The 26,184-nt window shown below is 40.0% G+C and overlaps 1 protein-coding gene across 5 annotated transcripts in view; it reads right to left on the minus strand.

Annotated features, from left to right (window-relative positions):
• Positions 1–26,184, minus strand: part of ELMO1 (engulfment and cell motility 1) — a 301,557-nt gene that overhangs the window by 210,233 nt on the left and 65,140 nt on the right. For all 5 annotated transcript variants that reach the window (XM_015619184.3, XM_033511959.1, XM_015619185.3 and 2 more), the window contains 2 exons: positions 14,542–14,592; positions 5,174–5,343 (listed from right to left, as the gene is read on the minus strand). In XM_015619184.3, the coding sequence (XP_015474670.1) occupies positions 5,174–5,343; positions 14,542–14,592 (221 nt within the window). The remainder of the gene's footprint in view (positions 1–5,173; positions 5,344–14,541; positions 14,593–26,184) is intronic.

Genomic DNA, 26,184 nt, shown 5'->3' on the forward strand with positions numbered 1-26,184 from the left:
CCAGATGTCTGAAGATCAATCTTCTCAACAGCAGCAGAAACAATTCTGTTCTGGTTACTGTCAAGACAGCTAGGCTTAGCATAATCTCTCTTGGTTTTTGTTTTTTTTTTTGGCAGAAACTGTGTGTTATTTCAGCCAAATGACAAGTCATAGAGATCAGGACAATGCCAATTAAAAAAATGCTGAAAATTGTTCATAGACCTTCCTCCTTTCCCTCCCAGTCATGAGATCACCCTTATTATTATTACTAGTAATAAAAAAAATATAGATTCCTTTTATCAACTCTTTGGTCTTTCAATATTTACAGTGTGTGAATTACGTTTTCCTTTTCCATTATGAGGGATTTTTTCCTTCTGAGGAAGGCTGAGAGTCTGTTCCAGTTGCACAACTATTCTGATACATCAAGAAAGAAACCCCTAGACTTTTAACAGTCTTCTGCTACATCAGAAGGACTATCTGTACAGACATGGTTTTCTGAAACACTAGCTCTAGGCTCAACTGTGGAATACAGCTCTGAGTGAGAGAACTATGTTGTCACACTTGGGGTAGCAAGAAGACATGATTCCTTCTTCCACCTTGCTTCCTGCACATATTTTTTATCAGTCATCAGGATATCTAGGACTCAGCAGCAATGCTCACTTTCTGCCCCATTTAAGGGTGCTGCACTCTGAGGGGGGAGCAGAAGCAACAACACTCTTACACTTCCCCTTTAGACAGTCTGTACACCCAAGCAGATGGACTGCACAGTCTGCTCCTCTTAACTAGACATGGACTGGCTTCTGAAAAAAAAAAATTTAGCATTAGGAGTTCTGTGGAAATCACTTTCTGAAAGTCTCAGAACAGAAAACTCTGCGCACACATCCACCCCACTCTTTGGTAATACAAAAATGCACAGTCTGAGGAATGATTGGACATAATGGATAATTATAGAATGGAATCAGCATTTCCTTGTACTTTATGACTTGTCTTGCAGTCTTTTCTATAATTTATAAGTCACCCAAACCATAAAAACAAACATAAAACTATTTTTTTTTCCTTTTTCATTTAATAATACTGGTAGCAATGCTGTGGAAGGAAGAATGTGCCTGGAGGAAAAACAAGATAAGCCATCTCAATCAACAAGATCAAGACACATGTGGACAGTTTCTGAGACGTTGCATCTCTGCTGATATAAATATATTCATATTGACAAGATGCACTCTCAGCTTCATTAGGGCCCATGCACCCTACCACCAAGCCCTATAACTTTGTGCTTGCACACACCATGCCCACTATTCTCTATCCTCTAATGCATTTCTTCAATATTCAGCAATATAAAATACGGAAAACTAACTAGGAAACACTGTTATTTCTTGTCAGCTTTTTATATTACCACTTCTTTTCATCACCTGAGAAATGAAACAGAAGTAACTAGAAACTCAGGGATTTACATTCTCTTACTCTGGTCACTGTACTTTAATAGTCATCAGCTGCACTGAAATAATGACAAAGTAGCACAACAAAGCCAACTATAAATAAAACATAGGCCTCTTCCTCAGTGAAAGTTATATAAAAAGATGCAGTCTTGTTTTCCAGATGCTAACCAGTAAAACTTAATTACACACTCAAATTATAACTTAAGAGCTGCCTCTAACATGAAACCCATGTGCAAAGAAAACCTCAGAGCAACTTTGCACTGAGCACGATGGCACTTCTAATGAGCACTGCCTGGCCCTTTGGGGAAAATAGAGAATAAAGCTTGAATTAACAAAATTCATGGATTTCTAGCTCAGCTGCAGCACACCGTGAACAGAGGCACCACTCAGCCTGGGCTTACAGATGTAGGGCTGTTCCCAGCTGCATCAACCCATGGGCAGCTGGCACAGCACACAGAGGGGATCCCTGCAGAACACCAGCAGCCACCCCATAGGGAATGTGCCATGCCTGCTCAGTGACACACCTAGGCAAATGTAATGGTCTGCTGCCACAAAAAAAGGGTCTTTTCTGCCATGTCCACTCACGACCAGTTCCTCTCTTGTGTCTTCAAGTCCCTAACTGAAAAGAAAACTAATTTCAGAGAGGTTGTTTTCTAACCTAACATGTACTTTGCGATAAGTTAACAGGCTGGATCAGCTTTGTGAAGGACACAGACACTGGAACCAACTCCTGGAACCAGCTCCTGGAAAAAAAAAAAAGCAGGACTGGGCTGAAGAACAGGGGTTAACACAAGAAATGGAAGAAGAAGGCAGGGAGCTGGATCATCTCTCAGTACACCAAGACATTAGGTTTGTCTCAGCTGTATGGGTAGCTCATAGCCCCATTCCAACAAGGCTGGCTGTACAGGAGTAGCACCAAAGTGGCTAAGATAACTCCACAGTGAAGACATACCTTAAATCCATCTTTATAAAATACATTGTCTTCTAAAACTGGGCTATGAAAGAAGTTTCTGCCCCACTCAGAAATTTCTGGCTCCTCAATCCTCCTCTAATACCTGCCCCCTGCCCTTTATAATGCTAGTGTAATTGTGTAGGTTCACCTATGGGAGCAGAGAAAAGCTTTATGTTCTGAAGCATTTTGGTGACCTTGTCAGCCACACAGCCCACAAGGCCACCTTGCTGAGGGTGCTGAGCCCAGGTTGGGAGCAATTGCAAGGAGGCCTTCAATTTGATTTATCTGTCCAGTGAGCATCTTATGTGGGACCTCTTATTAACAATAGTGCAGAGTCTAAGCAAAAACAAGAACAGACCTTAAGAGGACAACTGAGTGACTCCAGCTGCCTTTCTTTGACAGCCTAGGGCACTGAATTAAAAAAAAAGTTTCTTTTCTTTCTTTTGAGGAGGCAGTTTGTCTTTTTTTTTAGTGTGCTGACACAGCAGCGAGTGACAGACCCTGATGTGAGGGAACAGATTCAGTACCTTGAAGTGAGATGAGAAAGAAAAGCAGAAGCACCGTGGCAGGCTTAGGCTGCTGTGCCTGTGTGTGTTTGCTCCTTTCATCAAATCTCAAGTTCTGTTAAATATGCACTCATCAGCCAGTGATGCACAGTATAAAAGCAGAAGGGAATGTACAGCACAGCACAGATGTCCTTGCTTTACTACTCCCTTTTCAAAACCAGACTTGGAAAAACCTGACCTGCTGACACCCTCAGGAGCTGCAGAATGTCTAGGCTGCTGAACATGAAAGACTGCAGTGAGTACCAAGAGCTCATCAACACGTGAAGCTTCTGGAAACTCTTAAAGTCTGAGTCTTTGTCCAATGCCCAAACTCAAGAATATTTCTCCCCACAGACAGAAACACTGATAAATACATTAGGCAGGTAGATCAATCAATTCATGTTTAATGACACATTGCATCATCTAAAAAGAAAAACTTTAAATCCCTCAAAATGCAGCCACTTACAAAAAAAACCCCAAAATAATTTAAAAAAAAAAAAAGGCAGTAAACTCTGCTCATATGTCCAGTTTACAAGCCTGCTGTGTGGTTTGAAAACTTATACCTTCGGTCAGGATTTATTACAGGGCATAATTTGCTAGGCAGTTCTTTCAACAGTGGTATTGCCTTTAGTAATTTCCCTCCCAGATAGTTATTTTTAATCCAGACCTGTCTGCTACAGCTTGGCTCATCCCACAGCTAGAAAAGAGCAGTACAAACACATCTGAAGGGTGAAGAGGGCATTTGCTCTAGTCTTAGTGCAGTTAAAAGAAAAGGTCATAAAAATGTGAATTTTCATTGTCTGTTTCAAAGGAAAATAAAATGCTTTAGTTTAAATACCTTCTGCAGTGGAGTAAGTTAAATCATTAAACCTAAATAACGTCACAGGAAAATAAACCACAAGGGCTGTGACTCTTAATTTTCCTGTGTTCTGATCTTCACAGGCATATGTGAGCCTGCCCATTTGGAATACTTTTTATTAGTACAGCAACTTCTTGCCTGTGTTTATATCAACTTAAACTTGTCTTTGCTTTTAAACTTAATTTGAACCATAAACAACAAATGCCACATGAATAAAAGACAAGTTGACAAATTTGGTAACTAGAAGCATTCCTTTTTTCAAAGTGGCATAATAGGTGATGTCTGCCACAGATTGTATCACTGCAAAAAATAAGGCTATAGCCCCAAAATGCTGAAGATTAAACCATGAGCTTTTGGAAATTGAGTATGTAGTTGTACTTAGACAATAAGGATTCCGAGTCCCATAAGCCATTAACTACACAATGGGCAGGGATCATGGGGAGACTGTTTTTACACTGCCCAATCTATAGACTACTGGATTCTAGAAAGTAGTTAATTTTTCTTTGGAAAATGCACAGTATATCTTGTACAAGACCCTCGGAGACCATTTGTGTTCCATTTCAAAGACCACTTACTACTTTTGCTTTTCCTTTTTTAGTTTTCCTAACACTACTTCTTTGAATCCAAGGGACCACAAGCAGATTTGTGAGGGGATTTGAACTGATTTAGGTTTTCCTTCTCTCAGGAGATGGTGTGGGTATTATTGATTTCTTCCTGTGTAGTAGAGTTTGACACTGAGTGCAAATGTCTCACTTGAAATCAAATGCTTACTGTTAGAGCATAATTTAATAGCGCAACAATCCAGTTGCTACTTTTCTGCTGCACCCTCCACATAAAGCTGATGGACACTTCTCAGGACTTTGGTCCTGAATTTCACCAATGATGAAATTTGGTAAGGTGCTCTGGTAAAGAATGAGTGTATTTTTAGGGGTCAGCTTTCAATTTCATGTAAAAAAAAAATCCCAACTGGTATTAGAAAAACCCCATTCAGAATCAAAACAATAAAAAATGGAAATAAAGAAAAGCATTTTTTACGTTTGGGTTTTGCCACACACATTCTCAGTAACGTGACATTTAAAACACAGTTTTTAGGTGATATCCCTTAAATATCAGCCTTTAAATATACTTTCAATGGCTTCTTGACATTCCAATGAATAGAGAGAAGAAACTAGGACCCCAGTCTCTCCAAACTTTATGGCACAGGTGGTACTTGTGACTTCCTTTTGCTCATCCTCAGTCCTGACCAGCCCATTGTTAGGGGAAATTAAGAAAATGGTATCTTACTGATAATTAATATACTATCCTAGCAGCCTAGACCTCTTGAGATATTTAATTTCTCAACTCAGAGAGCATGAAATCACCCCACACAGAAGGAATGCCAGAGTTTAAGCAGCATACTTACTCTGTGCCACTTTCAACCATTTGCGTTAGGAGGGAAATGCCATCCAGGTTTATAAATTCTTGGGCAAACGTAACATCCCGTGAGTAGTTGGCTAAGTCTTTCAGTGCTTCTAACTTTGCATCCATGCTAGAAGACTGGATCCTCTCATGGAGCTGCTGTGCATTTTGAGCCTAAGAGAGAAACAAAACACACTAAACAAAAGCAATCAAACAGCTTTCGTTACCACGAAGATCATGAGTAAAACGTCAGTATAAGCAGGAACAATGGCCATGTTTAATAGTAATGATATTTAATTTCCATGCTCAGAAAATATTAGGTAGCTCAAACACAAATTACTTTTGTAAAAGTATATTACTCATGTATCACTCCATTATTACCTATAATTATTTGGACTCTTGCAGAATCATTAGCTGAGCAATGGATAGATGTCCCATTGTCCCAAGCAAAATGTAAGCCTTATAGAAGACAGCCTTTGGCTTGAAGATCTTATGTGTCACATCAATAAAGGAGAAATGAAAATAAAACAAACTGCATCAGACAATCTCAGTAAAATAATAGTGGCACTTCTTTTCCTGTCAATGCTTATTCAGGTTACACACTTCTCATCACCTTTAGCAACAAAGAACACATCCTAACCATGTTACATCAAGAGGGACCAACTTCAGACCTTCTGGTCCTTCCTCCCCATCTTCTTTTGTTCACAGTCAGCTCAAACACTCACATACCCTCTTAACAAGGAGTGTAGAATAATTACTCCCCACACAATACTATGATATTATCTATCATACATCTTTTTGCATGTTCAATATCCTCATGTTATGCTATTCTGGCCATTAATGTTTCAAATAGAGGATGAGTCAGTGAAATTCAAAATGGACACTGATGATAAAAAGCTAAAGAAATACTTAAATAATGCATATTAAATTGCTTCTCTCTTTAGTCATACAAATACTTTAAAATACATCTCACGTTTTCAATTTGATGCTTTCGCTTACCTGAACAGAATATCCAAAAAGCTTCAGTTCATAGCTAGCTAGGTGATAATTTTTCTTAGAAAAATAATCCTCCTCCCTACATATAGAGATATTTGCAAAATTATGTTTCCTAAAATTCATTTCTTACCTGCACCCAAGGAGAGGTGAATGAGAGGCTATGTGTCATTAGGGAAACAAATTAAATGTAAATTCTATTGAGAGTTATTTTCTCTGAGATGCTTATTCCTTCTCAGCTGGAGAAGAAATAGAGAAGATAGGGCTCTGCTGACAGACAATTCCTCTTTTGTTCAAGTAATGAATGTACTCTTCACAGAGATGGTCATCTCTGAAGATCAAGATTCTGAGAAAGCAGTCATTTTTAGTGTAAGCGAACATTTAAACAAGAAGCCCAGAAAAGTAACCAGCACAGTGTTGTTACAGATACAGCTGCCTAGCTACATAAAAACTTTGATTGCTTCAGAAACATGAATAAATTAAATGTCCCAATCTCCTCCAATATCAGCAAGGTTTGTTACTTCTTGTTTTTATGGTGGTGGTGGTAAATGCATGGTCTCCAGTCAGCATTTGAGAGAACAAATGCAGTAAGGAGAGTGTATGTGGGAGAAATGCCTTCTAGTTAGTGTGGCTGTGGTTAACACAGTATTGAAAATAAATGGAATATCGTTAGTCCTGAGCTTTTTTTGTGCTTTAAGTATAGGGTTATACAGCTATAGCAGTTCCATTACCTATAAAAAGGCATAATCCTGTCATCCAAAAGATCTTTCTGCCACTGAAGATTACCTACTCTATCAATGTATTTGAGTTGTAATGGGGAAACAATGGTTTATACAGTCTCTCTGTAAAGGCAATGGCTGTCCAAATGGAAACTAAAAGACTATTCTCTCAAGCTTAAGCAGGTGATAAGGTAAATCATTTGCTGAAGCCCATGGAAGAAGTAAGAATACATACCACTTACTTTCAACTTCCAGGATAACTACCAAATACTTCCCCCACCCCTTCCTTTCATCAGAGAGGGTGAAAAAAGCTTAGCTAAAGTACTCTTCTATAATCATTACTATTACCTGAACCAGAAGTTCTACAGACAGCTCCTACCTTACCAAAGTATGTCCTTCATGGAGCCATTCCTACCTCTAGAGTCCCCACTACAGCAAGCCAGGAAGACACAGAGATGCAAAATATCCTCAAAACATTGCTGATTCACTCAATACATGCAATGTCTCAATTCCTGCCCACCTCAGGAAAGAAACACTCTGGAAAAGTGTTCTTCTTCAATACTGCCATGACAGCTGCATTCCCCAAACTTTGGAAATGATTGCTCAGATTTAACTTTAAACCTATTAAATCTGTGCACATGGCCTTCTCCAACCTGCCATAGTTCTTGAAAGTTACCACCCCCACTATCTGCCTACTGCTCTACTGAACTGGAAGTTCTGCCAGCTTTCCACAGGAACCCGGTCCTCTAAAAGCTCCTGGATTCAGTGAAAATGGAATAAATAGGAAAGGTGAACAAAACAACAGATTCAGACTGACCGAGCAGCTCTCCTGAGCTGCTCTACCAATAAGTCTGAGTGGGAAAACCTTGGGCAGCAGAGCTGTGGCCAAACAGATGGAGACTGTAATTGCCTGAGTATCACAATAGCAAGCAAGAAAAACATGTGAGCAAAGCCAGAACATCCTCCTCCAAACCCCTTCACAACACACTGTGCTGTGCAAGCAACACTTTGTCTTCATACATATTGACAACAAAATGTATTTATGGTCAGGTTCACCCTTCCTCTCGAGGAGAGAGTCCTGTCCCCAGCAGAAACACCTGGGGCTGGTGAGTTGCGGCTGTTGGCCAGTCAGACTTCCATTACACCTTTATCCACACCAAGCATGGAAAGAGCTAACCCTCCCTTTCACCAAACCAGAGAACATCTGGACACAGATGCACGGTAGCAGCTCACCTACACTGCACAACACCAGCATGAGCAGGACCAACTGAGATATGTTAATCCTCTTTCCTCTACTGTGAGAGCTTTGAAACTCACCAGACTAAAGCCAAAATATTATCTTAGATCAGAGAGCGCTTGGAACTCTCTACAGAGCACAAAAATTCACACTACAAAAGGGGTTTAGCCATGTTTTAAGCACATAAAAGAGTGCTTACTAACATCATAGACTTTATCTGATTATTCCAATGTTCCCTCAGCAAAGTTTATACACAGTTTCAGTTTTCTTACATTAAACAAGATTTGCAAGATGCTGCACCCAGTAAACCTTGCTCCTTCCTACTCTTGGATGAGAAAAGAACAGTCAAATGGCAGAGGAGATCGTGATTAAAGGGATAAACATATATTTGTCTCAGCAAGAGTGCTGGCACATGTCTCACTGGCAACATGGACAAAAGTCATATTATCTGTTGTCATCCCAAATGCCTGATATGTGAAAATATTGCCTTGGTTAACACCATGCAGTTCTCAGAAGCCGCCTAATTCTTGTTGCCATAGCACTTGTGCATGCTTATGCAATGTACAGCTCACTCATGACTACATTAAAGAATGAAACACGGATGAAATATGCTCTGAGTGCTTACCAGGGAGCTATTTTAATGATTTGCAAGCCATCAGTGGATGGACAGAAAGCACAGCTCATTAAAACAATAGCAGAGCTGGCTGCCATTTCTGCATTCTTACTGAAATATCATTCAGGTAAGAGTAAATATAAATATATAAACCTTTACTAGTGAGAATCATTACAGGGAATTAAAAGAAATATGGATGCTCAAGTAAAAGAAAGGCAGAATTAACTGCTCGCCTCTTTAGAAAGGAAGGAAGGAAGGAAGGAAGAGGGGAAGCTTGTAAAACATGTGCTGTTGAAGTCCCAGCATTTCAAAAGGGTGTCAAGTGGCATAAGCTGCATATCTAGTCTTAAATGACTTGCTCCAAGGACATCCAGAAAGGTTGCCCTTAGGGAGTAGCAGTGCTTAAAAGGAGCAGCTTGATGAGATTGTCAGCTTAAAGAGAAAACTAATGACCTAAATCCAGGATGTGACTTTCTTAGAGACTCAAATAGCTATCTGGAGGTTAAGAATCCCAAGATCATCCTAACAAGGGATTCTACTGATCAAATTATCATTTCTTTGCCACTGAATACTTTGTGCAAACTTTGGAAGCAACTTATTAATCAGACCTACACAGGGTTTCTGTACAGAATACAAAATGCAGCGAGTAAGGACAAGAGGGAGGACACAGATCCAAGTGCAACCACTATCAAACATGAATGTGCTGTGGAAGAGAGTTGGCCATTGATTTAAATTGCTGTTTTTCCAATATACAATCAGTTGTCTTCTTTATCCTTTACAAAAAGCAAATAAAATAAGAGTATTGTGATCTACTCTGTCAATTTAGTGACATTAGTCAATATTTTGCTAGAAAAAGAGCATATGAAGCATCAGTAACTACCAAATATATCTTTGTCCTTACCAAACAGGTGCACTTCTGTGGTTTAATTTAAATCATTCAGTGTTGAAACACCATGGTGGCTTAAAGTGCTGCCTTTTCCTAGATTGTTATTGCCATTTCACCTATAACTGCATATATGTCAGAGAAAAATGGGGGAGTAGATACACTACATAATCATCATTGTACACATATACATTCAACAGACCCACCAAGGCTGATTAGCATCTGATGCCAGGTAAACAACGAGAATCTAGTTTAATCAATACATACATTAGTGGTTAACAATTTTTGCGTGAACACTGGAGCACAGTTTCTGCATGGAAAGCCCTGTACAGATGTGATACACAGAGAGGGCCTGTGGAGTCATTACAGGCAATTAAGGAGGCAGAAACAGGGAAATGGTTACCTCTAGAGTCTTGCACTGAACTGATGACAAAAGTATTACAGATGTGTAACCAAATGTATTACAAAAATATGCCTTAAAATAAGTTTATGAAATCACTAGCCACTTCTCAACGCTTTATAAGCACTTTTTTTTCCTCTATCTGCATATGAAACAATCTCTTCAACTTACTATTCAAAATGTGCCTTTTGAAACTGAAAACATCAGACTAAACCCTTCTCCATAAAAAGACAAACCCCAACTCTACTTCTCAAATCTACTATGAGCAGATACCTATAAAAGGGGCTAACTGATGCCCATGGTCACTGCTCCTGGTACAAGGTTCATTTAGCAATTCACCATCACACTATAAACATAATCACAATCACAGGCTAAAATTGCAAAAAGTTATGCATTTGCAGAACTTCAAATACATGTTTAAGCAATTGTAGATCAAAAATTATAAACTAGATCCTCAAAATTTTACTTAGAAGATTCAGATGTATAAGCAAAAATAGGTTAAAAACCTCTTTATACTTCCTTGTCTGTTTAGATCACATATAAATAAATAGAAAATGTTCCTCATATCTGTAGAAGCATTCAGAGAAAACACCATGATGACTATTATTGAACACCTTTATTTACATGATTGCTCATTGTACGCACGCTAATGCATCTGCCTACAAACTAATTACAGGTTTGAGAACTCAACTGATTGACCTGGGGATCCAAAAAAAAAAAAATCATGACAAAAGTAAATGGTCAGGCCCCACAGGTACCATATCAGAAAAAAAAGCTTTTATCCAGGTTTTAAGGTATATATCTCATAAGCAAGGCATTTTTTGTAAGTGCCCAAGAAGCTGCTTCTAATAAGCAGTAAGTGCACAAATAATCAGTTCTGTTTGAAAACCATTCAATTTAAAAAAAAACTACACTGGTTCCTTCAATTTAATTTTCCCAGTATTTTAGCATCTTTTAAAAATGTTTAGTCATTTGAAAAAGGATTTGCAGCATCTGATTGAAGGCATCCAGCAGTTTCACACTCTAAAAGGTTGGACTTTGTTTGCTGCATTGCAGGACACAGGCGTCCTTTTGGATCAGCCTCACACTTGGGAGCAATTACAGCTCATTTATACACCTACCCACCATGCACTGGAGTATGGCTATCACAAAAGAGACAGTAGCAATACAGCATTTCAATTGTCACATATGTTCAAATACAAAGACACGTTGCATAAGAAACTTTTCACGCGTCCTTTCAGAAATGCAAATGGACAAAGGGGTAAACAGGTCACGGAAAACTGCAAAAAACACACAATAGCCCAAAGAATTGGTAAGAAAGATGATAGGAGAGGTTAAAATAAATAAGAAAGATGATATAGGAACAAAGATAATATGGAAGAAATTCAATCTGCACTCAAGTTACCTAGGAAACAGAGTGTCTGTGTGGTGAGCGGTTTATAGGGGAAAAAAAATAGCATTGTTTAGAAAAAAACAGTCTTTCAGAGAATCTCACAAACTTAGCAAACAGACCTATGGAAACAAAGAAGCAGTTCAAATTCCCACCAGGCCTAACGACTGGCGTTTGCAAACTTTTAACTCAAAAGAAATTTAAAATAGGCACATTGTAAATCTCTCAAGGCAAGCATTTATAATGGATTTAGCAGCACACCATAAGTGCAGTCCTGCCCTTGCAGTATTAACAATGGTTTTCAGATAAAGGTCCCTGTACAGGCACATAAAATAATCTAAATTCAAGATTAAAAAAAGATAAAGCATTTAACATTTATATTCATGGAGTTAGATGTCAAACCCCCGTTTTTAAAAAGTCAGCCCAAAAATGCCAGTTTACTATTCTAGATAAAAATACCTTTCTTTCCTCTCCCTTTTAAATCTTTATTAGTACCTAGTCTGGGTACATGAGCAATAAATAATTTGAGGTTAATGACAACAATACTCAGAAAAAGACTGCATCTCATGCTTTTCAGCCAATTTTCTGTGACCTGGGCCATGCAATCCTAAAGGGTACAGACAGCCTATTGGCTGTCACGGTTATAAACTGCATAAAAATTAAGGACTAGAAAAGCATTTTAAGTTCATGCAGTCTTCAGAAGTGGTCAACACAACTCCTCTCAACTGTTCACAGAAAAAAGTTTCCTCGAAAGGCTTGTAAAGTTCAGGACATTTTTTTTTACTCCCTACAACAGTCAGGAAGTAGGCAGCTCAGGCCTCTGAAACTACAGGGACACATTCCAGAAACTGCACAATCCAAATGTGTCTTCTCTTAATTTCTCACAATCTTTCTCTCCTTTCCTAAATCCTCTACCTTTTCATAAAGCTTTTTTTTTTTTTAAATATGATTTTGTGTTTGAGGGGGGAAGAGGAAAGATAGTTTCAGCTTTATCCTGTTGTAGGATAGAAAAAACAGGGGGGTGTGGGGAATTCAGAATCTTGATGTTTTCACATGATGAGAAAAACATTTCTCACTCAGCACTAACAGCTAGGAAAGCATCTTTACCATTTTGTAGGAGTGCATCATGCAGTCTGCTCTTCACATTATCTCTTACAACTACTGTTGCTCTCATACAGAATTTCAGAGGAAATATGGAAACAGATTGCGTGTTAGCTTTTCAGGGTAAACCACAACCATTGTGTGGGTCACCAGTTTAAGAACCACAGCTTGGAAGCCTTTAATTTATTTATTTTAGGTATTGCTGTGATGACCACTTTGACAGTACCTTAAAAAACAAAAAGACTATTTTAGGGTGAGGACATGCAGAACTTAAATTTTTACGTATTTAAAGAATGCAAATATTTTCTAATCTGACAAAAAACAATCCATTCCTCCTTCTAAGATACCTCTCTGACTCTGGGAACAGTTAACACAAAATTTTACAACATCAGGAAGGATGAAAAGAAGTGCTGGTTCAGGCATAAATATCACTACTGGAAAATAGAGAGTAGACCAGCCTTCTCTCTTAAAACAGGACGGCTGGGTCACTCATAAGTGCAGGCCAGTGCCAGAGCGATCCATCATTTGTTAGGTAACAGGCAATATTTCAATATCCTTGGGACTCCTGTCTTGATTAACTGACCCTAAGGCAAATCCCCAAAGACACAGAACAAGCAGATGATAGTCCTGTGCAAAACCCCACCTTCTTGATCATTGGTAGTAGCAGAAAGTGTTGTACATCCAAGATTTGTCTTTTGTGTTTGTGCGTCCCATTTCCAATTGCACAGGTGATGAGGAAGCCAGCCAGCCAGCCATCTCCACAGATCAGTCACAGCATAGCCTCCCTTCAGGGAGGTTTCAGGGTGCAACTGGTTGTGGATTTTGAGATGGGAGAATTCCATGAGTTGACTTATTCCATGTTGTGGTTACACCAAAATAATGACGTAGTGTATTTGGACTACGTTGGTTCTTGATGAACCACAGCTCCTGTTTTTATTTCAAGAGATCCCGAGTCTGGGCAGTACTGCAGTGGATATTAGTCATTAAGAAAGTCCCAGAGCTTAGATAGAGATGGTGCTGGGGCTATCTGTTTCTGAGGAATTTCCATCAAATGGGGTTTACTCCCCCAGAAGTGGTTTTTCCATGCACAAAGCTCTTTGGTGATATATGTCAAGAGACTCTGGAATCCCCCTGACAGAACCATTGTCTTAAACTGCTGTTTGTTTATTTATTTATTCATTTTTAATGTCTATAAAGCTTTGAATATAATGACCATTGAAAAATATGATGAAGAATAATGGAAACCTCTTGTTTTCAGCAGCCCAGCTGGCTGCTGAAAAGTGCTTTCTGTTGAGAAGCTACTGGGTGGCAGAGTTTGGCCATAAGAATGCTTTGAATCTGCAGAGGCTAGAACACCATCATGAAGAGGTAAACCGTTTAAATGGCACACTAACTACATTTGTCAGCAAGGAAATGGGATTGCTGCTGCCTTAGACATACATCTTCCAGGACTAATAATGGCTTTCAGCATGTGGCAGCAGTACTGCTCAACTCAGCGGGAAAACGAGCCATTACAGGGTGACCAGCAACTCTGCTGTGCTTTTTAGGAGCTGGCAAGGAGATGGTGTAGGGAAAAAAAAAAGCCAACAACAAAGAAACCCCAGTAAAATCTCAGCATTACAGTTGCTACTCACTCAACACAAACCCAGAGATCAGGAAAGCTCTGATCTGAGCCACCCAACAGAGCTCTCCATGATTCAAATCCCTGACCTTCCTCCTGGCCTCCTGGTTTTGAGTTCTGAGGCAGAGAAAGAGCAACTTGAGTGAGGCTGCAATGCCAGCAGGGAAGCAGGCACATCTTGTATGTGAAAACTATTTCCAGTGGAAGTGAGGCCCAAAAAACCCACCCAGCTGTGCCAACAGTATCACCAAATGTCAGTCGGAGTTCTTACTCCTGCCTCCAGAACTCATAACCTTTGCTCCTGGAGGATTGTGGGATACATTGTGGATAAAGCTTAAAAGTACACATTAGTTCACAATGATTTACTAACCAAATTTTCCCTTTGAAGGAAGAGAAGAAAAGAGCATTGACTCACCGGAGATGTTGTTAATCGAAGGATGGCTCCATTTTTTATTTCATTACGATTCTGAAAGAGAAAAATCCAAAGGCTTAAGACTCACTCACATAAGAAGATGAGCATTGAGCAGAATGTCATGCTGAACCTTTAACAGTGCTTTCCTCTGTCTGCATGCAAAAGCTTCCCCCTTTCAGATGTAAGCTAGCATCTATTTTCCTCACTGAGGCACATAACATTAGCTTCAACAAATAGGTTGAATTCACATAACACTTAACCAACCTGAACTCTCTCAAGAATGACTTCATGTTTTTCAAAGTTTAGCTTCCACTGGCAACTTCTAAATATTTTTTTTTTTTTTTTAAATATACTGTCCACAGTGTCTGGCTCTGATACTGTACATACTTGAGGAGTTTGTAAGTTTGCTAAAACCTGTCATTAAGCATCTGCAGGATTTAGAATTCATCCCACTGGCTCTTTATTTTCTATAACAAGAACATGCTGACTTCAACCACTGGAACCTACCCACTGAGCTCTGCCACCACGACTTTGTATTCTCCCTCAAGGTAAAAAAAGCATCACTGTTAGCAGGGTAAAGTTCAAAGTTGCCACCAGTCCTTCTCCTTGCCCAGCTGTCAGAAAGAGAGGGCATTAAAGCTCTCACTGGACATTTTCTTTGGAGTCTTTAGGTTAAGCTCACATAGCCGTGGCTTAAGCTATGGTGTACACTTACAGCATCCTTACAGCTTTGACCACAAAGCCCATGTGCACCATCTCCCCCTGTGGTGTGTGTAGGGGAGCTTCCCTTCTTTCAACAGCTACTTCCTACTCACCACAGGGTAGGAGAATAAGGCACCTACAGCAATGAACACACTGACAGGTACTGACTTTGTGCAGCACAATGCACAGTCACGGTGCCCGTCATGGTTCAGTAGCTTCTTCATGAGCTGACACCCTAATCTGTCAGAGGAATTGGAGGAATCCCTAGCAGTTTGAGAGAGAAGAGCTAATTTTGTATGAAGACCACGTTGCAGGCTTCCTGCAGACTGGTGTTTAGCCAAGAAAAAATATGAAGGTGTATATCTCTCCTCAGGCAGTTTTTCCCAAATTTATTTCATCTTTCTTGTTCTCATTCTGATATAGCTCAAATCCAAAATGCTAAAAACCAGATAAATCTTGCCTGAAACCAGGTCAAGTAGTCCCAAAATAAAACTCCAGTACATTGTCTCATTCTTGGTATCCAAGTCATCTGTGGGATTGGTTCTAGCTACCTCAAAGATCACTCCCCACCCACAAAGACTTCTTCACTCTAACTGAAATAAATGAAGTGCCAGACAACACAGGGGGTACAAGAGATAAGCTTTCTTACAGACTCTTTGCCTACATATGCAGCAACCCTTCTCAGCCCTCAGCAGTCTCCTCCTGCCAGAACAGCCTCAGGGAGACCAGCCAGGCTATACTCAAAAGAGGGGCAAAGAAGGGTGAGCAGCTAAATACAGGGTGACTTCCCACAGCACTAACAAAGTGCCAGATTTTCTCCACTTGTAGTGGAACAGCACCAGACCCAGCTACATTTCATCATGTCTAAGGAATCTGTGTGAAGTGGCCATAGTGCATTTGTGTGGTTTAATCTCAGTCAGTGCTGAGACAAACTCACTTCGCAAACAGTTGTGGTTGCTAAAACTGTTACCACCTCCTGGAGTTGTGGAGCTGAATAAAAGTAATTGCTTTGGGACAGACAATTAGCATAGGCTAAATCTACCTCCATCAGCAGCTTAGGCTAAGCTACTGGACCTCAGCTGCATTAGGCCAGAGCGTTTGCATGTACACATACACAAGGTTCCATCAGCTTTACTTGGAAGGCAGCAAATCTCAGCATTCAACAATATGAAAAAAAACAGGAATTCAACTCAAAAATTTAAACAACTTGAACTGTACTCATCACATTCAGGAGTTAAAGTTCACTGACATCTTTATAAAAACATTGGAGCTTTGAAGTAGACTGTTCTTAAACATAAATAAGAGCACATACAGAGGCTTATTTTTTTAAGCAGCAAAAATTTAGGTTTAAAGTTTCTCATGTTTCCTGCTGCAATTAACATGAACTACCAAACCAGATGTACAAATGAGTTTGTGGTTTGCGGCTTGTTTGTGAAAAGTTAGGTCACTTCATCTGGGCCACAATACGCGTCTCTGCAAACACTCAGTCCACTGCAAACAAGAGGTGCTGGGCATAGCACGAGCATGGTGATCTCCAGAAACTTGAGGAGGAACAGAGGAGAAACAGAGGAACACACAGAGTAATTAAAAGCATCACTGGACATTTTCTTTGGAGTCTTTCTGTTTAATCATGAAGATGAATCTGAAACACCAAAGCTTTCAGACTCAATGGTGCAATGCTTGTCAGAATCCACAAAACACAAGCCCATGGATCTTTCATCATGTCTGGCACAGAGCAAGGTGTACATATCTGCCCTATACTATAAATTCAATCATTGTATCACAACAGAGAGAAAGCTCCTCTTTATCTCCTGTTTCAGAAAAAGGCTTAAGGAAAACTGCCCACGCCTTATCTCTGGAAGTATTCAAAGCATAATGTCTCTAGCACAGCAAGCTAGCCAAAATTTGGAGAAGGTTAGCAGTTACCCAATAAAAAAACCCAAAAATATGATTTTGTTTATCCATTCTAAATATTGGCTTAATCACATACCAGGAAACAGCATGTAAGAGTACAATTAAGCCAAGAGGCTTTCCTACATTAACTACATGATGCAATAGTCAGCATGCCAGTTAATTTTAATTGCAACATTTACACACAGTTAATCCTCTTAGTATTAAGGATAACATCCTGTGGATTTCTTTTCCAGGATAACAGAACATCATTAGAGCAGCCCAGTTTTGGCAGTCATAAGCATCACTGCTATTCAGGACAGAACTCACCCCCACCCTTGGTAGACAATTTTTTTAAAAATCCAAACAAAAACAGTGAAAAAAAACAAACAAAAAAAACCCTCTTCCAAGATGTTCCTGACCTATTTCTCAAGTGTACATGAAGTTGGTAGATATTGTTCTAGATATGGTGTTGATCTGTATTAGAAAACTTAATCCTGAGCAGTGAAGGAACTATTGAAATGGTACTGTCCAAAATGTTCCTAAAAAACTCTGTAACAGGAAAATATATCTGTTATACATGTTATAAAAGACAAAGATGGCAGTTATATCAAGGATACAAATAAGCTCCCTGTGCAATATTTTATCTAGTAAGATATAATATATCACAAGACGATTTTTCTCCTAACAGAGTACGTAATATTTCCAAGATGAGATTTCAATCAGACTAAATACTTTCATGAAGACACACAAAGAACATAACGCAGCAGGAAGTAGAGGGTAGCTGGAAAGTTCATCTTGCATTCAGATTTTAGGACCCTCTGCCTTCTAGCTTCACCAGCTGGAGGAACACAAACCCAAATGGCCATAAATGCTATAGAAGGCGGGAGAAGCAAGGAAGGAGAGGCAGTGGGGTAGCCCTGTACGTCAGAGAGTTTTCCATTCTCAGAGAAGTATGGAGGGGGCTCAGCAGAACTGCTGTCCTGGAATTCTGGAGGGGAGATTTGTGCCTGTTTAGGAGCCTGGTTGACATAATCCATTGGGAGGCAGTCCTGAAGGTCAAAGGAGTCCAGGAAGGCTGGATATCCTTCATGAAGGAAATCTTAAAAGTGCAGAAGCAGGCCAATGCAAGACAAGCAGTGGGAAACACCAGACTGGCTGAGCACAAACCTTTGGCTGGAACTAAGGAAAAAGAAGAAAGATTATGACCTTTGGAAGAAGGGGGCAGGAGGGCCACTAAGGTGCTATGAGGTTACGCAGAGAGAAAATTAGAAGGGCCAAAGCTCAACCGGACCTTAATCTGGGAACTACAGGCCTGTCAGTCTTTCCTCAGTGTCAGGGAAAGTCATACAGCAGATCACCTTGAGTAACATCTGAGGCACATACAGGACAACCAGATGACCAGGCACAGCCAGAAGGGGTTTATGAAAGGCAAGTGTTGCTTGACTAACCTGGTCTCCTATGCAAAAGTGACCTGCTCAGTGGACGAGGGAAAGGCTGTGGATGTTGTTCACCTGGATTTTAGTAAGGCCTTTGACACTGTTGCCCACAGCATTCTCCTGGAGAAACTGGCTGCTCGTGGCTTGGAAAGGTGCATTGCTTGCTGGGTAAAGATGGGGCTTGATTGCCAGCCCCAAAGAGTGGTGAGGAGTGGAGGTACACCCAGCTGGTTCTATCTAGCAGCTGCTCACCAGTGGTGGCCCCCAGAGCTCAGCAAGGTGGACATCAGCCTCTTTAAAGTAACAGTCAATAGGGTGAGAGGAAATGGCCTCAGGTTCCACCATGGATATTTTAGATTGGAGAGGAAGAAAAAAATCTTCACAGAAAGTGTTTCCAAGCACTGGAACAGGCTGCCCAGAGACATGGTTGAGTCACTGTCCCTGGTAGCATTTAAAAGATACAGCACTTGGGGACACAGTTTAGTGGTGGACTTGGCAGTCCACTAAGCTAAGGGTTGAACTCGATTATCTTAGAAGGTCTTTTCCAACCTAAACAATTCTACGTTTCTATGACTATCTGCCAGCAGACTCTGCTTAGTCTAAAAGCTCTGCTTTTCTGTGCCATAGATTAGTTTGCCCAAAACACAAGACTTGCATCCAGAAAGCAGGCCTCAAGCATTAGCAAAGTCCACCAAATCACTGAGAGGGATGAAGGTAAGAAAATTCACTTTTAAAAAAAATACTATCAAAATAGTGAAGTTGTTTATTCAGAGCTTTGCTGCAGTGACACTAGAAAATTTATCAGGTAAAATAGGTTATTTTTCCACACATTTGTCTCATCATTTTCATGATCTCTTATACCCAGCAAAGTGCCTCAAGATTCAGTTCGCTCTAACTGGATGGAATGGAATGTTTTCTTAACATATTTGAGGAAGACCTAGAAGCATTGGTTCCCATGGTTATAGCTCGCTCAGCCTGTTCTTTAACCTTGACCAAACAGCTTTCTTCAGACTTCTCTAACCACCCTAGACAATAACAGTCAAGAAATCTAAAATTCTTATGTTTATTACCTTCAGTAATAGATTCATCCCTATTTCCATACTGCTGTTATTTTGTTGCACCTTCCTCCAAATGCACGCAAGAGAAAATTAGAGCTGTGAAATACGCTTTATGATGCCATTACATTTCCACAAGGATAAATTTGTGCAAGTTGTAAATAAGGACAAAATGACACAAAATATTAGAGTTATAGAGTTCATTACTAAGTTTGCTTCTCTGTCGTGAGCTGTTAAGATTCGGTGTGCTATAGGATCCAGCGGGTGTCATCAGAGGTGGCACCAGGAACAAGACAGACGGCGTCACTTTGCCACAACACAGGAACTTCATGTACCCACATACAGGGCACTGAGTGCAGTTTTTGATCTTCACATCCTAGGGAAGGCACAGTAGTTTCTGAGAAAATACAGAGAGGTGCAAGTGTCCAGTGGGCTTCACCAGTTGCCTCAAAAGTCAGGGTCTCCTCAGTTTGGAGGGACAAAGGTCACAGGAAAGAATCTAGTGGACAACCAGAATGCAGAACTGTTTTAAGAAACCCTGCAGTATGAGAACTTAGGGGGACTTGATGAAATCAGTAGGGGGGCAGTTTAAAGCAAATAGAGAATACACTTCTTCATCCAGGAGGCAGTAAATTCTTCAAGATTGCTGTCAGAGGTTATGAAAGCAGGCTGTATCAGCAGGTTCAAGAAGAGATGAAAGAGTGGCCTAGCCTTTATGCAGGATATTAAATAGACTAAGTGTAGATGTAACCTCCAACACTTGTAGTACAACAAATGGGAATATGAGGAAGCAAAAAGAGACTGAAAGCCATCATCAGATTGCTACCCTGAACAGCATTTGCTACTGCTAGACCTGCAGACAGAATACAAGATGACATTTCATTTGGCTGACTTGGTAGGGAATTTCTTAAGTTTATTTTTAGTCACCAAAATATTTAATAAGATGTAATCTAAGCGATACAGGTAATTACCAACATTGTGCTACTTGGCATGACTACTTGGCATGACTGTTTTAGAAGAAATACTGGTGCAATTAGTCTTGTGGTAAAATTTCTTTTCTGGAAAGCTGTTGAGAAGAGGGGACAATGTCTTCTGGTTTTTCATGTTATAATTAGATTATAACATTTTCCTTATAAAAATAAGTAGTTTGTCTGAAATGTCTAAATAGAGGATGTTTTCTGCATGCTGTTTATCTGTCTCTATTCAAGGATTACAGAAGCTGGTAAATAAACCAAGTTAGACCAGTGGTGCAGTTTCAGTCTGCACATTAGCCAGTGCAATTCTACAACCTACAAGAGGCACAATTCTGCACATATCCCTCCAGTTCATGGGCCCCTAACACCTCCTTTACATCGGATCTACCACCACGCAGCAGCACAGTCAACCACCTGACCTTAGAAAGTTAACACTTCCTGTTCCTTTCATTCACAAAAGAGGAGGAAAATAAAAAGTATTCCAGAGTCCAGAACTTTCTTTTGTGTCAGATCCATGACTTGACTCACCACCCAGCAGCAGTCACTAGGATGTTAGTGAAGCAAAGAGAAGAAACAGAGTAGAAAAAGGCATTCCCAACTACCTATTTCTCCAGCAACCCACACAATACCAGTTTGTCAGCCACTTAAACCACATCCTAAGAAAAAGACCAAACTTTGCATGATTTGCCCATCTGCAAGTGGAGTGATCTACAAGGACAGCATTAGCAGGCACCACTTGTTCTGCAGAGCAGCAGTGGTGTTACACTTCGGGCAGACATCCTTCTGACGCATTAAAAGAAGTTACACACAAGTTATTTTTAACCTGGATCAGTTCCCCAATTCAAGCAACCACACAGACACACAACACAGTTGTACCAGCAACATGGAAGGGGTGGGCCGATGACAAGCAGCCCTATCGTCCTCTGATAAGTTTCAACAGAAGAGCTGCACCCTGAAAAATAAACATCAGGAAATGACTGACTTAGCTGTGCTCATACTATTATTAGCAGGATTATGTGGAGAAATCAGAACAGGGCTGGAACAGATATAAAAAACCCCTAAACAAAAACCCATCAAACCCAAGTAAGGATTATCAAATTGAAGTCAGCTCCTCAGCACAGGTTATTCATCATATTCACTCACAACACCACTGAGGGTCAGCACAGGAGCAGTGGCTCCTTAAGCAGATGCTTAGAGAACAGCTGAATAATGAAGCTGAGACTGTGGCTCACTTTTGACAGATCAAAGCACAGTTGCACAGTTTGCTACCATAGAGCCTTGCTTTTCAACACCTTATTCGTTCCTAGTACTGCGATATGTGGCATAAGCAGTTGTATCAGTCAACAGGGGAATTAACCAGATGAAAATTTTATCATTTTGGGGTTTGCCTGGTTTGCACAGAAGAAGACAGGAATAAGCAGTATAGTATAAGCAGGAAAAGTGGGCCAGCTCATTTTGCAAGCACCACATTTGGAACCACAACACCGAAACTTGTTTAAGGGAAAGCCTGCAGGTATTTGTGCTTCTCTAGGACATACATCCCACTCCTACACCCTTCCTATGCCCTTCCTCTCACCCACAGAAGGACTGTGGGTAAAATATCCCTTTTCCATTTTTGACTACATTTGGAGCTTGACAAGATTTTGTTCTACGTCAGCTTAAGCCAATTCCAGAAACAATTGAGGGACAGGTCACAGCTGTTAAAAAAAGCAAAGTACCATTCTTCTTCCTACCTTTCCTTTATTTATTTCTTGCTTACAGGCTATTCCTGGACATTGTTCAAGAGTCCTGCCTCATCCCTGTATCAGATCAAGCAGCCTTTTTACTAAGCAAATTTAATGAATTAAAGTGGCACAAAATTATTCCCTCCTTGCCACCACCTTCAAAAATTGTCAAAAAACAAACTCTCCCCCAAAAAAAAAAATTAAAAAAAAAAATAAAAACTGTCAGGATCTTCTGGGGAAGGGAGAAGAAGTCAGAGCCATCCTCTCTCAGAGCTGACTTGTTATCTGTTCATTGCACTTTGGAAAACTTCCCATCCAAATAGGTTATCCTTTAAGTATAACAATTAATTTAAGAGTATTTTTCTGTTGGCCAAATCTTACACAGAACTGTTTGCCATTAGCTGAACCCAAACAGTTGTACTGTGCCCCTGGTTATGCCATACCTATCTTTGATTGCTCTAACCGAAAGCTGAACATTTTCAGTGTCTTTACTCTCTAACGATTAATTGTGAGGCAAAATTACAAACTTAATTCAAGAAAATATCTATACAGATTATTTAAAAAGCAGCCCACTTGATCCAGTTCATCAGCCTTGATATGGAACTAAGAAACTAAACAGAAAATCATCATAACAAATATTTTAATAAGAAGCAAGCAGAAGAATTAAGCTGTTTGTGCTGGGGCCAGAAAGTACAACAGGTGAACAAGACATAATTATTTTCTTTAGAAAACTTAGTATAGACCAAAAGTTCTACAAAAAGAGTCCTAAGAGAACTAAAAGAAGGATAACCACTGTTCTTGGAATCAGCTTGAATGAAGGAGGATTGAAGGCAATTTAGTATATGGATACTCAAGTTTTACTTCTGTTCACTTGAAAAATACACTAATAATCTGAGATTTTAATGGAGTCTACAGGGCAGTGTTACCAGCATTCGTCAATCAGGCAGGAGCATGGCCACTCAGATGCCATGTGCTGCCCTTACTTTAGGGAATTTCTGCAGGGCTGTGCAGATGCCCCAAAATAGTAAGAAATTTGTGAATATGTGAGAAATATCACATCTTATAAGTGGCAGAGAAAAGGGAAAGCCAGGCATGGTTTGATCCAGGTTAAATCTACAATCTACCATGTATGTAGCACAATTAATAAATGTATTATCAGGAGTGATGCAAAATAAAAAATGAAACAGCTCTCTTAACACATTTCTCCAGTTCCCATTCTTAATGCTATTTTTCATTCTCAGCTCCTTAAGAAGCACCAGTTCCTTCTATGAATCAGAAACCTTCATAATTAAGAATGTTTTCTTACAACTCACTGAAAATTCAATTAATCAGTGAAAACAGACGAATATGAAAAACGTAAAAGCTCAGAAAGTCCCAACTGTACAAATGGCTCATTTCTTGTCCTGTTATTTGCATACACTCCCACGCAGGGAGCCTGTAAAGGCATGGTGGAATTTCACATGAATATACAATTACAGGTTGTGTTCAGCAAAAAAATAGGCCACGAACAAAATCACCTTAGATAAAGAGCAAGCACCAGGGACTCCACTCAGGTTCCCAGCATGGGGAAGATGGGGGTTAGAAAGATGTCCCATCTTCAAAGAGAGCACAGAATTGAATAATTACAACAAAAGGAAAGTGGGGCAACTCTTCTTGCAAAACAGAATTAAAAGTCTCCCAAAACTAATGGAGTAAACTCAGTGTCTGCTCCCCTCCACCTCAAGCAATAAGAATAAAAAGGAAATGTGGGAAATAGGAAAGAAGGGAAAAAAGCCCACGGGAAGTCTTCTGATGCATCAGATATAAAAAAAAAGCCAACACAGAAATACTGTGACAATAAAAATGGGTTACATTCAATATACAGATGAATGAAACGTCCTTGTATTTAAAAGATAACAAAAAGATGTCACCGTTGTCACCACTGTGTGCTCACTGCTGGCTCACAAACCCCTCAGCACCAGCAGCCAACCCTTCATTTCTGAGAGTTGCTCACACAGAGGGTTAAAAGCAACCACATTCTGCCTCCAGCAGTGAAACCAGCTTGACCACCATCCTTCCCCAGGCAAACACAGGAGGTACAAATGGATGTAGAGGTGGCCACAGTCTGCAAGACCAAGGGTGAGCAGCAGCCAGGGACCAGCCATACCCACCAAGGTGCAGCATCAGCCGCTCAAATCTCTGTGCCTGCGTTGCTCGTACTGCCAGTGGAGGAGTACAGCTAACAATTATCTGAGCTGTGGTTTGCAGCCAGGGAACACACATAGCACACAAAATTATACAGCCATTTTCTACTCTTCATATAGCATTTTCCTTTCTAAACCTGAGCTCCCCCAGGCTACAGCGCTCCTGAGTCATTGCACCTGATATACACAAGCATTTACCTCAGGTACAGCCTGGATAGACTGAAGCAAAGGTGACTTATTTATTCTTATCTTGTAGTATCTAGCATGATAAGATCCTGACTTAGAAGTCAGGCTTCTAGACATTTGACCTAACAGAGAAATGTTCCTTCATGATAAGCAAAGTCTTTAAAAAAAACCACATACCTATTAGCATAATTAAAAATCAAACACTTTGAGATCAGAACACCAGACAGATTTTAGCTCCGGCACTATGCCTGCTTGGTTTTCTTGTCCACACACCCTCTTGTTTTATTTCTGTCATTTTTAGAGAAAAGGCCTTAAAGAAATAAGTGATAATTTTCACTGCAGCTTCAGGGGCACAGATATAGCCATACCATGACCCAAGAGTCAGCAGCCAAAACTGGATCTGCTGTGATAAGCCCTGTCTCTAGTAGGAACCCTGGCTAAATCAAAATTTGTTAAAGACCTCACTTATACTGCCTGAAGGAATTATTGCTACTTCTGTAGAGGCATTTTTCCAAATAATACAGCCAAAACATAAATAAATTAAGAGACAGAACTGCTTGGGTGTTGTTTTTGTTTATGCATGGTATAATTGGGAAATATAGGTCCAGCTACAAAAGATAAAGAGTTCTGTATATGACAGCCAAAACACAGATGGGCTGTTTGCCACCAAAAACAAAACTACAATTGTAAGCCATGTAACATTTGGGACATTTTCAGTTCTTACTTCTTACTACTGTATACAAGAATTCACTAATTGCTTTTCTTTCTGGTAACTTTAAACACAGTGATATTTTAAAGAGGCATCTCTACCTGGAAGGCAGTCTCTGCAGAAACATGACCTATAGATAATGTTATCTGCACACATACAGACATAATTCACCTTTAAGACCTGCAAAAAATATTTGTTATGGGGAGTTGTCACTGTCACAAAAAAGGCTCTGCTCATGTCCATCAGTAAAAGTCAGATTACAGCAATGTGGATTTTAACAGGTAAATGTTGTAGCTTCCTTGAAGTGCATGTGTCTTTCCTCATGCCTGGCAGTTTTCATGTTTTAATTCAGGCAGCAACAACACCCTACTGAACACAAATGAGGGAAAGTATGTGGAAGGGGTGATGGCCTATATAAGCCTCTCTTCACAGCCACTATCCAACAACCAGCTATAAACACTGAACAATATCTAATGAAAGTCACAGACATCTGAGTAATTCTAGTGGCATTTAGAGCTCTTCTCTCTTATTTATGTGACTCAGAGTCAGACACTCTGCATATTTCCAGTGGGGAATAAACAAACTCAAAGTCCTCTCTGCAGTACAATTCAAAATGTCCTAGAAGACCATAATTTTCCATCCTTATTGCAAGTTAAAGGCAGCCAAAAAACGTCAGACTCTCTTTTATGTGGAACAGAAAACATTTCTCTTCTCCAAAGCTGCAGAATCCTATCCACCAAAGGTGGAGATAAGGCCTGAAATATCCTTTCAATTGCATCAGGAC

The sequence above is a fragment of the Parus major genome, chromosome 2 (genome assembly GCF_001522545.3).
Source record: "Parus major isolate Abel chromosome 2, Parus_major1.1, whole genome shotgun sequence".
NCBI classification, from domain to species: Eukaryota; Metazoa; Chordata; class Aves; order Passeriformes; family Paridae; genus Parus; species Parus major.